Source organism: Salmo salar, chromosome 04 (assembly GCF_965601325.2).
Source record: "Salmo salar chromosome 04, fSalSal1, whole genome shotgun sequence".
NCBI classification, from domain to species: Eukaryota; Metazoa; Chordata; class Actinopteri; order Salmoniformes; family Salmonidae; genus Salmo; species Salmo salar.
In genome coordinates this window covers 93674107-93691606 of record NC_138294.1, presented here as the reverse complement: position 1 = coordinate 93691606, position 17500 = coordinate 93674107, and the positions used below count along the sequence as shown (strand labels likewise).

Genomic DNA, 17500 nt, shown 5'->3' with positions numbered 1-17500 from the left:
GAGACAGTGGGGGGTAGTGGGATTGAGACAGTGGGAGGTAGTGGAGGTAGTGGGATTGAGACAGTGGGGGGTAGTGGGATTGAGACAGTGGGAGGTAGTGGAGGTAGTGGGATTGAGACAGTGGGAGGTAGTGGGATTGAGACAGTGGGTGTGAGACAGTGGGAGGTAGTGGGATTGAGACAGTGGGAGGTAGTGGGATTGAGACAGTGGGATTGAGACAGTGGGGGGTAGTGGGATTGAGACAGTGGGAGGCAGTGGGAGGTAGTGGGATTGAGACAGTGGGAGGTAGTGGGATTGAGACAGTGGGAGGTAGTGGGATTGAGACAGTGGGGGGTAGTGGGATTGAGACAGTGGGATTGAGACAGTGGGAGGTAGTGAGATTGAGACAGTGGGAGGTAGTGGGATTGAGACAGTGGGTGTGAGACAGTGGGAGGTAGTGGGATTGAGACAGTGGGAGGTAGTGGGATTGAGACAGTGGGTGTGAGACAGTGGGAAGTAGTGGGATTGAGACAGTGGGAGGTAGTGGGATTGAGACAGTGGGATTGAGACAGTGGGGGGTAGTGGGATTGAGACAGTGGGAGGCAGTGGGAGGTAGTGGGATTGAGACAGTGGGAGGTAGTGGGATTGAGACAGTGGGAGGTAGTGGGATTGAGACAGTGGGGGGTAGTGGGATTGAGACAGTGGGATTGAGACAGTGGGAGGTAGTGGGATTGAGACAGTGGGTGTGAGACAGTGGGAGGTAGTGGGATTGAGACAGTGGGAGGTAGTGGGATTGAGACAGTGGGTGTGAGACAGTGGGAGGTAGTGGGATTGAGACAGTGGGGGGTAGTGGAGGTAGTGGGATTGAGACAGAGGGAGGTAGTGGAATTGAGACAGTGGGAGATAGTGGGATTGAGACAGTGGGAGGTAGTGGGATTGAGACAGTGGGAGGTAGTGGGATTGAGACAGTGTGAGGTTGTGGGATTGAGACAGTGGGGGGTAGTGGGATTGAGAAAGTGGGAGGTAGTGGGATTGAGACAGTGGGATTGAGACAGTGGGAGGTAGTGGGATTGAGACAGTGGGAGGTAGTGGGATTGAGACAGTGGGATTGAGACCGTGGGAGGTAGTGGAGGTAGTGGGATTGAGACAGTGGGAGGTAGTGGAGGTAGTGGGATTGAGACAGTGGGAGGTAGTGGGATTGAGACAGTGGGATTGAGACCGTGGGAGGTAGTGGGTGTGAGACAGTGAGAGGTAGTGGGATTGAGACTGTGGGAGGTAGTGGGATTGAGACTGTGGGAGGTAGTGGGATTGAGACAGTGGGAGGTAGTGGGATTGATACAGTGGGAGGTAGTGGGATTGAGACTGTGGGAGGTAGTGGGATTGAGACAGTGGGAGGTAGTGGGATTGAGACAGTGGGAGGTAGTGGAGGTAGTGGGATTGAGACAGTGGGAGGTAGTGGGATTGAGAATGTTGGAGGTAGTGGGATTGAGACAGTGGGAGGTAGTGGGATTGAGACTGTGGGAGGTAGTGGGATTGAGACAGTGGGAGGTAGTGGGATTGAGACAGTGGAAGGTAGTGGGATTGAGACAGTGGGAGGTAGTGGAGGTAGTGGGATTGAGACAGTGGAAGGTAGTGGGATTGAGACAGTGGGAGGTAGTGGAGGTAGTGGGATTGAGACAGTGGGGGGTAGTGGGATTGAGACAGTGGGAGGTAGTGGAGGTAGTGGGATTGAGACAGTGGGGGGTAGTGGGATTGAGACAGTGGGAGGTAGTGGAGGTAGTGGGATTGAGACAGTGGGAGGTAGTGGGATTGAGACAGTGGGAGGTAGTGGGATTGAGACAGTGGGGGGTAGTGGGATTGAGACAGTGGGATTGAGACAGTGGGAGGTAGTGAGATTGAGACAGTGGGAGGTAGTGGGATTGAGACAGTGGGTGTGAGACAGTGGGAGGTAGTGGGATTGAGACAGTGGGAGGTAGTGGGATTGAGACAGTGGGATTGAGACAGTGGGGGGTAGTGGGATTGAGACAGTGGGAGGCAGTGGGAGGTAGTGGGATTGAGACAGTGGGAGGTAGTGGGATTGAGACAGTGGGAGGTAGTGGGATTGAGACAGTGGGGGGTAGTGGGATTGAGACAGTGGGATTGAGACAGTGGGAGGTAGTGGGATTGAGACAGTGGGTTTGAGACAGTGGGAGGTAGTGGGATTGAGACAGTGGGAGGTAGTGGGATTGAGACAGTGGGTGTGAGACAGTGGGAGGTAGTGGGATTGAGACAGTGGGGGGTAGTGGAGGTAGTGGGATTGAGACAGAGGGAGGTAGTGGAATTGAGACAGTGGGAGATAGTGGGATTGAGACAGTGGGAGGTAGTGGGATTGAGACAGTGGGAGGTAGTGGGATTGAGACAGTGTGAGGTTGTGGGATTGAGACAGTGGGGGGTAGTGGGATTGAGAAAGTGGGAGGTAGTGGGATTGAGACAGTGGGATTGAGACAGTGGGAGGTAGTGGGATTGAGACAGTGGGAGGTAGTGGGATTGAGACAGTGGGATTGAGACCGTGGGAGGTAGTGGAGGTAGTGGGATTGAGACAGTGGGAGGTAGTGGAGGTAGTGGGATTGAGACAGTGGGAGGTAGTGGGATTGAGACAGTGGGATTGAGACCGTGGGAGGTAGTGGGTGTGAGACAGTGAGAGGTAGTGGGATTGAGACTGTGGGAGGTAGTGGGATTGAGACTGTGGGAGGTAGTGGGATTGAGACAGTGGGAGGTAGTGGGATTGATACAGTGGGAGGTAGTGGGATTGAGACTGTGGGAGGTAGTGGGATTGAGACAGTGGGAGGTAGTGGGATTGAGACAGTGGGAGGTAGTGGAGGTAGTGGGATTGAGACAGTGGGAGGTAGTGGGATTGAGAATGTTGGAGGTAGTGGGATTGAGACAGTGGGAGGTAGTGGGATTGAGACAGTGGGAGGTAGTGGGATTGAGACTGTGGGAGGTAGTGGGATTGAGACAGTGGGAGGTAGTGGGATTGAGACAGTGGAAGGTAGTGGGATTGAGACAGTGGGAGGTAGTGGAGGTAGTGGGATTGAGACAGTGGAAGGTAGTGGGATTGAGACAGTGGGAGGTAGTGGAGGTAGTGGGATTGAGACAGTGGGGGGTAGTGGGATTGAGACAGTGGGAGGTAGTGGAGGTAGTGGGATTGAGACAGTGGGGGGTAGTGGGATTGAGACAGTGGGAGGTAGTGGAGGTAGTGGGATTGAGCCAGTGTCTCAGGCTGTCTCAGAGAGTGATGAGGTCAGGCTGTCTCAGAGAGTGATGAGGTCAGGCTGTCTCAGAGAGTGATGAGGTCAGGCTGTCTCAGAGAGTGGCGAGGTCAGGCTGTCTCAGAGAGTGATGAGGTCAGGCTGTCTCAGAGAGTGATGAGGTCAGGCGGTCTCAGAGAGTGATGAGGTCAGGCTGTCTCAGAGAGCGGCGAGGTCAGGCTGTCTCAGAGAGTGGCGAGGTCAGGCTGTCTCAGAGAGCGGCGAGGTCAGGCTGTCTCAGAGAGCGGCGAGGTCAGGCTGTCTCAGAGAGCGGCGAGGTCAGGCTGTCTCAGAGAGTGGCGAGGTCAGGCTGTCTCAGAGAGTGGCGAGGTCAGGCTGTCTCAGAGAGCGGCGAGGTCAGGCTGTCTCAGAGAGTGGCGAGGTCAGGCTGTCTCAGAGAGCGGCGAGGTCAGGCTGTCTCAGAGAGTGGCGAGGTCAGGCTGTCTCAGAGAGTGGCGAGGTCAGGCTGTCTCAGAGAGTGATGAGGTCAGGCTGTCTCTCTGTCTATCATATATAGAGTGCGGTCCAAACACTTAAAAGATACAACCCTATCCCCTCAGCCCTCAAATTAAGTCGACACTTCAGATGATGTATCATGACGTCTGATGAGTGTACACTTGCAGGGCGAGGGGGCGAGGGAGGAAGGAAGTAATTTTGCCCGGAAATGTTTCACTCGTTCGCCCAGCTTGTGGGTGCTTTTATATGCGCTACAGTCAATTATATTTTCACGTCTACTTATATTAAATATGTAATTGTTAATAGATGCCTACTGTATGAAAGCTAGCAAATTAATTAGCAAACTAACGTTAGCCTGCCTAGCTAGAACTTCTGAAGATGGAAAATGTTTAAATTCTACAATTTTCCAAAACTAACCAAACAAAAAAACATAATTACTTTAACGTGACGTGCTTGCGCCTTCATGTGCATTCGTTGCACAATTTCTAACTTATTTACATTTTGTTTTTTTACTTACACTTGTATGTTGACTTCTCCATATTGACGTTGAAGTTCCGGCTGACTTTTCTTAGCGCATGTACAATCATTGTGAATTGAATTATGGGGACGTTTCAGGTTCCGAAGTGAACATAATTGTACACTCGCAAACTCCGTTAAAAACGAGGGCTAGCTAGGCAGGCAATACGTTGCACACTTCCCTTGCTTGGCTAATCATTTGGACCGACGACCGCGGGGATTCCCCCAAGGGCAAAAGGCGAGGGTAAGTGGAGCAGACCGTGTCTTTAATGAGTTTGAAACACAGCCAGAGTATAGACTGATTTGTTTATTTTTTCTCTCTCTGGTCCTCCCTCCCCCCACCTCCTCCCTGTCCTAGGTCGCGGTAAAGGTGATCGATAAGAGGAAGGCGAAGAAGGACTCTTACGTGACGAAGAACCTCCGTAGAGAAGGTCACATCCAACAGATGATCAGACATCCCAACATCACCCAGCTACTGGACATACTGGAGACTGAGAACAGGTACTATACTATACTATACTATACTACACTATACTACACTATACTATACTATACTACACTATACTACACTATACTATACTATACTATACTATAATATAATATACTATACTATACTATACTATACTATACAATAGACTACTGGACATACTGGAGACTGAGAACAGGTACTATACTATACTATACTATACTACACTATACTACACTATACTATACTATACTATACTACACTATACTACACTATACTATACTATACTATACTATAATATAATATACTATACTATACTATACTATACAATAGACTACTGGACATACTGGAGACTGAGAACAGGTACTATACTATACTATACTTTACTATACTATACTATACTATAGACTACTGGACATACTGGGGACTGAGAACAGGTACTATACTATACTATACTCTACTATACTATACTATACTACACTATACTATACTATACTATAGACTACTGGACATACTGGAGACTGAGAACAGGTACTATACTATACTATACTACACTATACTATACTACACTACACTATACTATACTATACTATACTATAGACTACTGGACATACTGGAGACTGAGAACAGGTACTATACTATACTGTACTATACTATACTACACTACACTATACTATACTATACTATACTATACTATACTATACTATAGACTACTGGACATACTGGAGACTGAGAACAGGTACTATACTATACTGTGCTATACTATACTATACCATACTATACCATACTATACTATACTATACTATACTATACTATACTATACTATAGACTACTGAACGTACTATCATCAGTTACTACCTGGTGATGGAGTTGACCTGTCATCTGTTATCATCAGTTACTACCTGGTGATGGAGTTGTCCTGTCATCTGTTATCATCAGTTACTACCTGGTGATGGAGTTGTGTCCTGTCATCTGTTATCATCAGTTACTACCTGGTGATGGAGTTGTGTCCTGTCATCTGTTATCATCAGTTACTACCTGGTGATGGAGTTGTGTCCTGTCATCTGTTATCATCAGTTACTACCTGGTGATGGAGTTGTCCTGTCATCTGTTATCATCAGTTACTACCTGGTGATGGAGTTGTGTCCTGTCATCTGTTATCATCAGTTACTACCTGGTGATGGAGTTGTGTCCTGTCATCTGTTATCATCAGTTACTACCTGGTGATGGAGTTGTCCTGTCATCTGTTATCATCAGTTACTACCTGGTGATGGAGTTGTGTCCTGTCATCTGTTATCATCAGTTACTACCTGGTGATGGAGTTGTGTCCTGTCATCTGTTATCATCAGTTACTACCTGGTGATGGAGTTGTGTCCTGTTATCATCAGTTACTACCTGGTGATGGAGTTGTGTCCTGTTATCATCAGTTACTACCTGGTGATGGAGCTGTGTCCTGTTATCATCAGTTACTACCTGGTGATGGAGTTGTGTCCTGTTATCATCAGTTACTACCTGGTGATGGAGTTGTGTCCTGCTCTCATCAGTTACTACCTGGTGATGGAGTTGTGTCCTGTTATCATCAGTTACTACCTGTTGATGGAGTTGTGTCCTGTTATCATCAGTTACTACCTGGTGATGGAGTTGTGTCCTGTTATCATCAGTTACTACCTGGTGATGGAGCTGTGTCCTGTTATCATCAGTTACTACCTGGTGATGGAGTTGTGTCCTGTTATCATCAGTTACTACCTGGTGATGGAGTTGTGTCCTGTTATCATCAGTTACTACCTGGTGATGGAGTTGTGTCCTGTTATCATCAGTTACTACCTGGTGATGGAGCTGTGTCCTGTTATCATCAGTTACTACCTGGTGATGGAGTTGTGTCCTGTTATCATCAGTTACTACCTGGTGATGGAGTTGTGTCCTGTTATCATCAGTTACTACCTGGTGATGGAGTTGTGTCCTGTTATCATCAGTTACTACCTGGTGATGGAGTTGTGTCCTGTTATCATCAGTTACTACCTGGTGATGGAGCTGTGTCCTGTTATCATCAGTTACTACCTGGTGATGGAGCTGTGTCCTGTTATCATCAGTTACTACCTGGTGATGGAGCTGTGTCCTGTTATCATCAGTTACTACCTGGTGATGGAGTTGTGTCCTGTTATCATCAGTTACTACCTGGTGATGGAGTTGTGTCCTGTTATCATCAGTTACTACCTGGTGATGGAGTTGTGTCCTGTTATCATCAGTTACTACCTGGTGATGGAGTTGTGTCCTGTTATCATCAGTTACTACCTGGTGATGGAGTTGTGTCCTGTTATCATCAGTTACTACCTGGTGATGGAGCTGTGTCCTGTTATCATCAGTTACTACCTGGTGATGGAGTTGTGTCCTGTTATCATCAGTTACTACCTGGTGATGGAGCTGTGTCCTGTTATCATCAGTTACTACCTGGTGATGGAGTTGTGTCCTGTTATCATCAGTTACTACCTGGTGATGGAGTTGTGTCCTGTTATCATCAGTTACTACCTGGTGATGGAGTTGTGTCCTGTTATCATCAGTTACTACCTGGTGATGGAGTTGTGTCCTGTTATCATCAGTTACTACCTGGTGATGGAGTTGTGTCCTGTTATCATCAGTTACTACCTGGTGATGGAGTTGTGTCCTGTTATCATCAGTTACTACCTGGTGATGGAGCTGTGTCCTGTTATCATCAGTTACTACCTGGTGATGGAGTTGTGTCCTGTTATCATCAGTTACTACCTGGTGATGGAGCTGTGTCCTGTTATCATCAGTTACTACCTGGTGATGTAGTTGTGTCCTGTTATCATCAGTTACTACCTGGTGATGGAGTTGTGTCCTGTTATCATCAGTTACTACCTGGTGATGGAGTTGTGTCCTGTTATCATCAGTTACTACCTGGTGATGGAGTTGTGTCCTGTTATCATCAGTTACTACCTGGTGATGGAGCTGTGTCCTGTTATCATCAGTTACTACCTGGTGATGGAGTTGTGTCCTGTTATCATCAGTTACTACCTGGTGATGGAGTTGTGTCCTGTTATCATCAGTTACTACCTGGTGATGGAGCTGTGTCCTGTTATCATCAGTTACTACCTGGTGATGGAGCTGTGTCCTGTTATCATCAGTTACTACCTGGTGATGGAGTTGTGTCCTGTTATCATCAGTTACTACCTGGTGATGGAGCTGTGTCCTGTTATCATCAGTTACTACCTGGTGATGGAGTTGTGTCCTGTTATCATCAGTTACTACCTGGTGATGGAGTTGTGTCCTGTTATCATCAGTTACTACCTGGTGATGGAGTTGTGTCCTGTTATCATCAGTTACTACCTGGTGATGGAGTTGTGTCCTGTTATCATCAGTTACTACCTGGTGATGGAGCTGTGTCCTGTTATCATCAGTTACTACCTGGTGATGGAGCTGTGTCCTGTTATCATCAGTTACTACCTGGTGATGGAGTTGTGTCCTGGAGGAAACCTCATGAACCGGATCTACGATAAGAAGAAGCTGGATGAGAGAGAGACGCAGAAATACGTTCGTCAGCTGGTGATGGCTGTGGAGCATCTACACAGAGCTGGAGTGGTGCACAGGTAGACACACACACACACAGAGACATACACAGAGACACACACACACACACACAGAGACATACACACACACACACACACACAGAGACACACACACACACACACACACACACACACACACACACACACACACACACACACACACACACACACACACAGAGACACACACACACACACACACACACACACACACACACAGAGACACACACAGAGACACACACACACACACACACACACACACACACACACACACACACACACACACACACACACACACAGAGACATACACACACACACCACACAGAGACATACACACACACACACACACACACACAGAGACATACACACACACACCACACACAGAGACACACACACACACAGAGACATACACACACACACCACACAGAGACACACACACACACACACACACACAGAGACATACACAGAGACACACACACAGAGACATACACACACACACCACACAGAGACACACACACACACACACACACACACACACACACACACACACACACACACACACACACACACACAGAGACACACACACACACCACTCACACACACACACACACAGAGACACACCACACACAGAGACACACACACACACACACACACACACACACACACACACACACACACACACACACCACACACAGAGACACACACACACACACACACACACACACACACACACACACACACACACACACACACACACACACACACACACACAGAGACACACACACACACACACCACACACAGAGACACACACACACACACACACACACACCACACACACACACACACACACACACACACACACACACACACACACACACACACACACACACACACCACACACACCACACACACCACACACAGAGACACACACACACACACACACACACACACACACACACACACACACACACACACACAGAGAGACACACACACACACACACACACACACACACACACACACACACACACACACACACACACACAGATTTTCAGCAAAGTATCAGTATATACCATATGTAATAAGATAATTTACTACACTAATGTAGGGAGGACAGTCTGAGTGTTAAGACTACTCTAATGTAGGGAGGACAGTCTGAGCGTTAAGACTACTCTAATGTAGGGAGGACAGTCTGAGTGTTAAGACTACTCTAATGTAGGGTGGACAGTCTGAGTGTGAAGACTACTCTAATGTAGGGTGGACAGTCTGAGTGTGAAGACTACTCTACTGTAGGGAGGACAGTCTGAGTGTTAAGACTACTCTACTGTAGGGAGGACAGTCTGAGCGTTAAGACTACTCTAATGTAGGGAGGACAGTCTGAGCGTTAAGACTACTCTAATGTAGGGAGGACAGTCTGAGTGTTAAGACTACTCTCATGTAGGGAGGACAGTCTGAGTGTTAAGACTACTCTCATGTAGGGAGGACAGTCTGAGTGTTAAGACTACTCTCATGTAGGGAGGACAGTCTGAGTGTTAAGACTACTCTAATGTAGGGAGGACAGTCAGAGAGATAAGACTACTCTAATGTAGGGAGGACAGTCTGAGATAAGACTACTCTAATGTAGGGAGGACAGTCTGAATAATAAGACTACTCTAATGTAGGGAGGACAGTCTGAATGATAAGACTACTCTAATGTAGGGAGGACAGTCAGAGAGATAAGACTACTCTAATGTAGGGAGGACAGTCAGAGATAAGACTACTCTAATGTAGGGGGGACAGTCAGAGATAAGACTACTCTAATGTAGGGGGGACAGTCTGAGATAAGACTACTCTAATGTAGGGAGGACAGTCTGAGTGTTATTATTACCAGTTTAATCTACAGTTTCATACTTTAGACTTTGATAACATTTGGCCTGAGTCGACACAACGACGGTCCATTTCAGATCGGGGGAACAAATTTATACACATTTTCATTCATAAATCGAAAATCTACAGTAGAAATCTCTGTGGGAAAATCTGAGGGCGATTGTTGGATAGCTTTGGAATCAAAGTATTTTGGGAACAAGCCACATATAGAGATGGCCTATGTAGATACAGGTGAAGAGATAGTTAATCAAGATTCATATAAGACTAGGGGTATGGGGTCAGAAGAGACAATAGACCCTGGAAACACCTGGAAACACTGGAATCAACTGGAAACACCTGGAATCAACTGGAAACACCTGGAATCAACTGGAATCATCTGGAATCAACTGGAATCAACTGGAAACACCTGGAATCAACTGGAAACACCTGGAAACACTGGAATCAACTGGAAACACCTGGAATCAACTGGAAACACCTGGAATCAACTGGAATCAACTGGAAACACCTGGAATCAACTGGAAACACCTGGAAACACTGGAATCAACTGGAAACACCTGGAATCAACTGGAAACACCTGGAAACACCTGGAATCAACTGGAAACACCTGGAATCAACTGGAATCAACTGGAAACACCTGGAATCAACTGGAAACACCTGGAATCACCTGGAATCAACTGGAAACACCTGGAATCAACTGGAAACACCTGGAAACACCTGGAATCACCTGGAATCACCTGGAAACACCTGGAATCACCTGGAAACACCTGGAATCAACTGGAATCAACTGGAATCACCTGGAAACACCTGGAAACACCTGGACACACTGGAATCAACTGGAAACACCTGGAATCACCTGGAAACACCTGGAATCACCTGGAATCACCTGGAATCACCTGGAAACACCTGGAATCACCTGGAATCACCTGGAAACACCTGGAATCAACTGGAAACACCTGGAATCAACTGGAAACACCTGGAAACACTGGAATCAACTGGAATCACCTGGAAACACCTGGAATCAACTGGAAACACTGGAATCTACTGGAAACACCTGGAAACACTGGAATCAACTGGAATCAACTGGAAACACCTGGAAACACTGGAATCAACTGGAATCACCTGGAAACACCTGGAATCAAATGGAAACACTGGAATCAACTGGAAACACCTGGAAACACTGGAATCAACTGGAATCACATGGAATCACTGGAATCACTGGACTCACATGGAATCAACTGGAAACACCTGGAAACACTGGAATCAACTGGAAACACTGGAATCACATGGAATCACTGGAAACACATGGAAACAACTGGAATCACTGGAATCAACTGGAAACACTGGAATCAACTGGAAACACTGGAATCAACTGGAATCAACTGGAAACACTGGAATCAACTGGAAACCACTGGAAACACTAGAATCAACTGGAATCAAATGGAAACACTGGAATCACATGGAATAAAATGGAAACACTGGAATCAACTGGAAACACCTGGAATCAACTGGAAACACCTGGAATCAACTGGAAACACCTGGAAACACTGGAATCAACTGGAAACACCTGGAAACACTGGAATCAACTGGAAACACCTGGAATCAACTGGAAACACCTGGAAACACCTGGAATCAACTGGAAACACCTGGAATCACCTGGAATCAACTGGAAACACCTGGAATCACCTGGAATCAACTGGAAACACCTGGAATCAACTGGAAACACCTGGAAACACCTGGAATCACCTGGAATCAACTGGAAACACCTGGAATCAACTGGAAACACCTGGAAACACTGGAATCAACTGGAAACACCTGGAATCAACTGGAAACACCTGGAAACACCTGGAATCAACTGGAAACACCTGGAATCACCTGGAATCAACTGGAAACACCTGGAATCAACTGGAAACACCTGGAAACACCTGGAATCACCTGGAATCAACTGGAAACACCTGGAATCAACTGGAAACACCTGGAAACACCTGGAATCACCTGGAATCACCTGGAATCACCTGGAAACACCTGGAATCACCTGGAAACACCTGGAATCAACTGGAATCACCTGGAAACACCTGGAAACACCTGGACACACTGGAATCAACTGGAAACACCTGGAATCACCTGGAATCACCTGGAATCACCTGGAAACACCTGGAATCACCTGGAATCACCTGGAAACACCTGGAATCAACTGGAAACACCTGGAATCAACTGGAAACACCTGGAATCACCTGGAAACACCTGGAATCAACTGGAAACACCTGGAATCAACTGGAAACACCTGGAATCAACTGGAAACACCTGGAAACACCTGGAATCACCTGGAATCAACTGGAAACACCTGGAATCAACTGGAAACACCTGGAAACACCTGGAATCACCTGGAATCACCTGGAAACACCTGGGATCACCTGGAAACACCTGGAATCAACTGGAATCACCTGGAAACACCTGGAATCACCTGGAATCACCTGGAATCACCTGGAATCACCTGGAATCACCTGGAATCACCTGGAAACACCTGGAATCAACTGGAAACACCTGGAATCAACTGGAAACACCTGGAAACAACTGGAAACACCTGGAAACACTGGAATCAACTGGAATCACCTGGAAACACCTGGAATCAACTGGAAACACTGGAATCTACTGGAAACACCTGGAAACACTGGAATCAACTGGAATCAACTGGAAACACCTGGAAACACTGGAATCAACTGGAATCACCTGGAAACACCTGGAATCAAATGGAAACACTGGAATCAACTGGAAACACCTGGAAACACTGGAATCAACTGGAATCACATGGAATCACTGGAATCACTGGACTCACATGGAATCAACTGGAAACACCTGGAAACACTGGAATCAACTGGAAACACTGGAATCACATGGAATCACTGGAAACACATGGAAACAACTGGAAACACTGGAATCAACTGGAATCACTGGAATCAACTGGAAACACTGGAATCAACTGGAAACACTGGAATCAACTGGAATCAACTGGAAACACTGGAATCAACTGGAAACCACTGGAAACACTAGAATCAACTGGAATCAAATGGAAACACTGGAATCACATGGAATAAAATGGAAACACCTAGAAACACTGGAATCAACTGGAATCACGTGGAATCAAATGGAAACACTGGAATCAACTGAAATCACATGAAATCATCTGGAAACACCTGGAAACACTGGAATCAACTGGAATCACTGGAATCAACTGGAAACACTGGAATCAACTGGAAACACCTGGAATCAACTGGAAACACCTGGAATCAACTGGAAACACTGGAATCAACTGGAAACACCTGGAATCAACTGGAAACACCTGGACACACTGGAATCAACTGGAAACACCTGGAATCAACTGGAAACACCTGGAATCAACTGGAAACACCTGGAATCAACTGGAAACACCTGGAATCAACTGTTGATAAAGTTGTCCTGTTTAAACCCTGTGTTCTGTGCTGATAAAGTTGTCCTGTTTAAACCCTGTGTTCTGTGCTGATAAAGTTGTCCTGTTTAAACCCCTGTGTTCTGTGTTGTCCTCTGTGTGTCTGTCCTGTTTAAACCCTGTGTTCTGTGTTGATAAAGTTGTCCTGTTTAAACCCTGTGTTCTGTGCTGATAAAGTTGTCCTGTTTAAACCCTGTGTTCTGTGCTGATAAAGTTGTCCTGTTTAAACCCTGTGTTCTGTGCTGATAAAGTTGTCCTGTTTAAACCCCTGTGTTCTGTGTTGTCCTCTGTGTGTCTGTCCTGTTTAAACCCTGTGTTCTGTGTTGATAAAGTTGTCCTGTTTAAACCCTGTGTTCTGTGTTGATAAAGTTGTCCTGTTTAAACCCCTGTGTTCTGTGTTGTCCTCTGTGTGTCTGTCCTGTTTAAACCCTGTGTTCTGTGTTGTCCTCTGTGTGTCTGTCCTGTTTAAACCCTGTGTTCTGTGTTGATAAAGTTGTCCTGTTTAAACCCTGTGTTCTGTGTTGTCCTCTGTGTGTCTGTCCTGTTTAAACCCTGTGTTCTGTGTTGTCCTCTGTGTGTCTGTCTCACAGGGACCTGAAAATAGAAAACCTGCTGTTGGATGAACAGGAACACATCAAGCTAATAGGTACAACTGTTTCCTGTTGCCTGTTTACCAACCCCTGCTTTGTCTCTGTGTGTGGTTGTCTGTCTGTCTGTCTGTCTGTCTGTCTGTCTGTCTGTCTGTCTGTCTGTCTGTCTGTCTGTCTGTCTGTCTGTCTGTCTGCCTGCCTGCCTGCCTGCCTGCCTGCCTGCCTGCCTGTCTGTCTGTCTGTCTGTCTGTCTGTGTGTGTGTGTGTGTGTGTGTGTGTGTATCTTATATGTAACAAAGTCAGCTGCAAAAGTTTCAGTTCCATGAAGCTTGAACTATGAACTATTATTATAACTACTATTCCAGGAGTTAAAGTTCTCTGCTAAACAAACAGTCAGAACCTCTGGTGCCCTCAGTAGCTGGGTCAGACAGAACCTCTGGTGCCCTCAGTAGCTGGGTCAGACAGAACCTCTGGTGCCTCCAGTAGCTGGGTCAGTCAGAACCTCTGGTGCCTCCAGTAGCTGGGTCAGACAGAACCTCTGGTGCCCTCAGTAGCTGGGTCAGTCAGAACCTCTGGTGCCCTCAGTAGCTGGGTCAGTCAGAACCTCTGGTGCCCTCAGTAGCTGGGTCACACAGAACCTCTGGTGCCTCCAGTAGCTGGGTCAGACAGAACCTCTGGTGCCCTCAGTAGCTGGGTCAGTCAGAACCTCTGGTGCCCTCAGTAGCTGGGTCAGACAGAACCTCTGGTGGCCCCAGTAGCTGGGTCAGACAGAACCTCTGGTGCCTCCAGTAGCTGGGTCAGACAGAACCTCTGGTGCCTCCAGTAGCTGGGTCAGTCAGAACCTCTGGTGGCTCCAGTAGCTGGGTCAGTCAGAACCTCTGGTGCCTCCAGTAGCTGGGTCAGACAGAACCTCTGGTGCCCTCAGTAGCTGGGTCAGTCAGAACCTCTGGTGGCTCCAGTAGCTGGGTCAGTCAGAACCTCTGGTGCCTCCAGTAGCTGGGTCAGACAGAACCTCTGGTGGCCCCAGTAGCTGGGTCAGACATAACCTCTGGTGGCCCCAGTAGCTGGGTCAGACAGAACCTCTGGTGCCTCCAGTAGCTGGGTCAGACAGAACCTCTGGTGGCCCCAGTAGCTGGGTCAGACATAACCTCTGGTGCCTCCAGTAGCTGGGTCAGACAGAACCTCTGGTGGCCCCAGTAGCTGGGTCAGTCAGAACCTCTGGTGCCTCCAGTAGCTGGGTCAGTCAGAACCTCTGGTGCCCTCAGTAGCTGGGTCAGACAGAACCTCTGGTGCCTCCAGTAGCTGGGTCAGTCAGAACCTCTGGTGCCTCCAGTAGCTGGGTCAGTCAGAACCTCTGGTGCCCTCAGTAGCTGGGTCAGTCAGAACCTCTGGTGCCCTCAGTAGCTGGGTCAGACAGAACCTCTGGTGCCCCCAGTAGCTGGGTCAGTCAGAACCTCTGGTGCCCTCAGTAGCTGGGTCAGACAGAACCTCTGGTGGCCCCAGTAGCTGGGTCAGACAGAACCTCTGGTGCCCCCAGTAGCTGGGTCAGTCAGAACCTCTGGTGGCTCCAGTAGCTGGGTCAGACAGAACCTCTGGTGCCCCCAGTAGCTGGGTCAGACAGAACCTCTGGTGCCCTCAGTAGCTGGGTCAGTCAGAACCTCTGGTGCCCTCAGTTGCACACAACATAATCTGAAACACAACCAAAACAAACTGCAAACGCATCCATCATGTTTGTAGAGTCACACGCTTCATGTAATCACTGCATGTTAGGAAACATGGGACCAAATCCTGAACTTTTGACTACTTTAATACAGCGTTATGAAACCTTCAAATGTGGGGGTCTACATGCTTTCATTCCTAAACGGTAAAACACATATCTATTTTTAAATGTAATACATTTAAAAAAAAAAAAATGTAACCTTTATTTAACTAGGCAAGCCAGTTAAGAACAAATTCTAATTTACAATGACATCCTACACCCTGGCCAAATCCGGACGACGCTGGACCAATTGTTCACAGCCCTATGGGACTTCCAATCAAGGCCGGATCAAAATGCTGGAGTACAGAGCCAAATTAAACGTTTTAGTTTCACTGTCCAAATAAATACGTATGGGACTGTACATTATAATGCATATAATAGCAATAAGGCCCGAGAGGGGCGTGATATATGGCTAATATACCATGGCTGTCAGCCAATCAGAATTCAGGGCTCAAAACAGCCAGTTTATAATATACATTCTAACACCAAACAGCTCATTAGTAACAGGTAATATACACTACATATTCAAAAGTTTGGGGTCACTTAGAAATGTCCTTGTTTTTGAAAGGAGGTTGGGACAGGAAGGAGGGTAACAACTTCTGTCTTTATGTCGTTACTATCTCTCCCTCTTTCAAAACCCCCCCAAACCTCTAAATGACATTCAGAACCTGTCTCCTCCCCTGTAGATTTTGGTCTCAGTAACTGTGCAGGGATTCTGGGATACTCAGACCCGTTCAGTACGCAGTGTGGGAGTCCAGCCTACGCCGCTCCAGAACTACTTTCCCGTAAGAAGTACGGACCCAAGGTGGACGTCTGGTCCATGTGAGTACATAAACCATACAACTGACAGGTTTTATACACAACGGTTTACAACGAACACGTTTCATGTCTACAGTTTACAACGAACACATTTCATGTTACAGTTTATGTAACAGTGTAGGTTCCGTTCCTCTCCTCGCCCCAACCTGGGCTTGAACCAGGGACCCTCTGCACACATCAACAACTGACACCCCACGAAGCATCGTTACCCATCGAGCCACAAAAGCCGCGGCCCTTGCAACGCAAGGGGAAACCCTACTTCAAGTCTCAGAGCGAGTGACGTCACTGATTGAAATGCTATTAGCGCGCACCACCGCTAACTAACTAGCCATTTCACATCGGTTACACCACCGCTAACTAACTAGCCATTTCACATCGGTTACACCACCGCTAACTAACTAGCCATTTCACATCGGTTACACCACCGCTAACTAACTAGCCATTTCACATCGGTTACACCACCGCTAACTAACTAGCCATTTCACATCGGTTACACCACAGCTAACTAACTAGCCATTTCACATCGGTTACACCACCGCTAACTAACTAGCCATTTCACATCGGTTACACCACCGCTAACTAACTAGCCATTTCACATCGGTTACACCACCGCTAACTAACTAGCCATTTCACATCGGTTACACCACCGCTAACTAACTAGCCATTTCACATCGGTTACACCACCGCTAACTAACTAGCCATTTCACATCGGTTACACC

General features: G+C 47.2%; 1 protein-coding gene across 1 annotated transcript in view; it reads left to right on the top strand.

Moving 5' to 3' along the window:
- The window catches only part of LOC106604043 (hormonally up-regulated neu tumor-associated kinase homolog A), a 43504-nt gene that overhangs the window by 12778 nt on the left and 13226 nt on the right, over positions 1-17500 (top strand). The window contains exons 2-5 of the mRNA XM_045717474.2: positions 4597-4739; positions 8160-8309; positions 14204-14259; positions 16649-16784. Coding sequence (XP_045573430.1) covers positions 4597-4739; positions 8160-8309; positions 14204-14259; positions 16649-16784 — 485 coding nt within the window. The remainder of the gene's footprint in view (positions 1-4596; positions 4740-8159; positions 8310-14203; positions 14260-16648; positions 16785-17500) is intronic.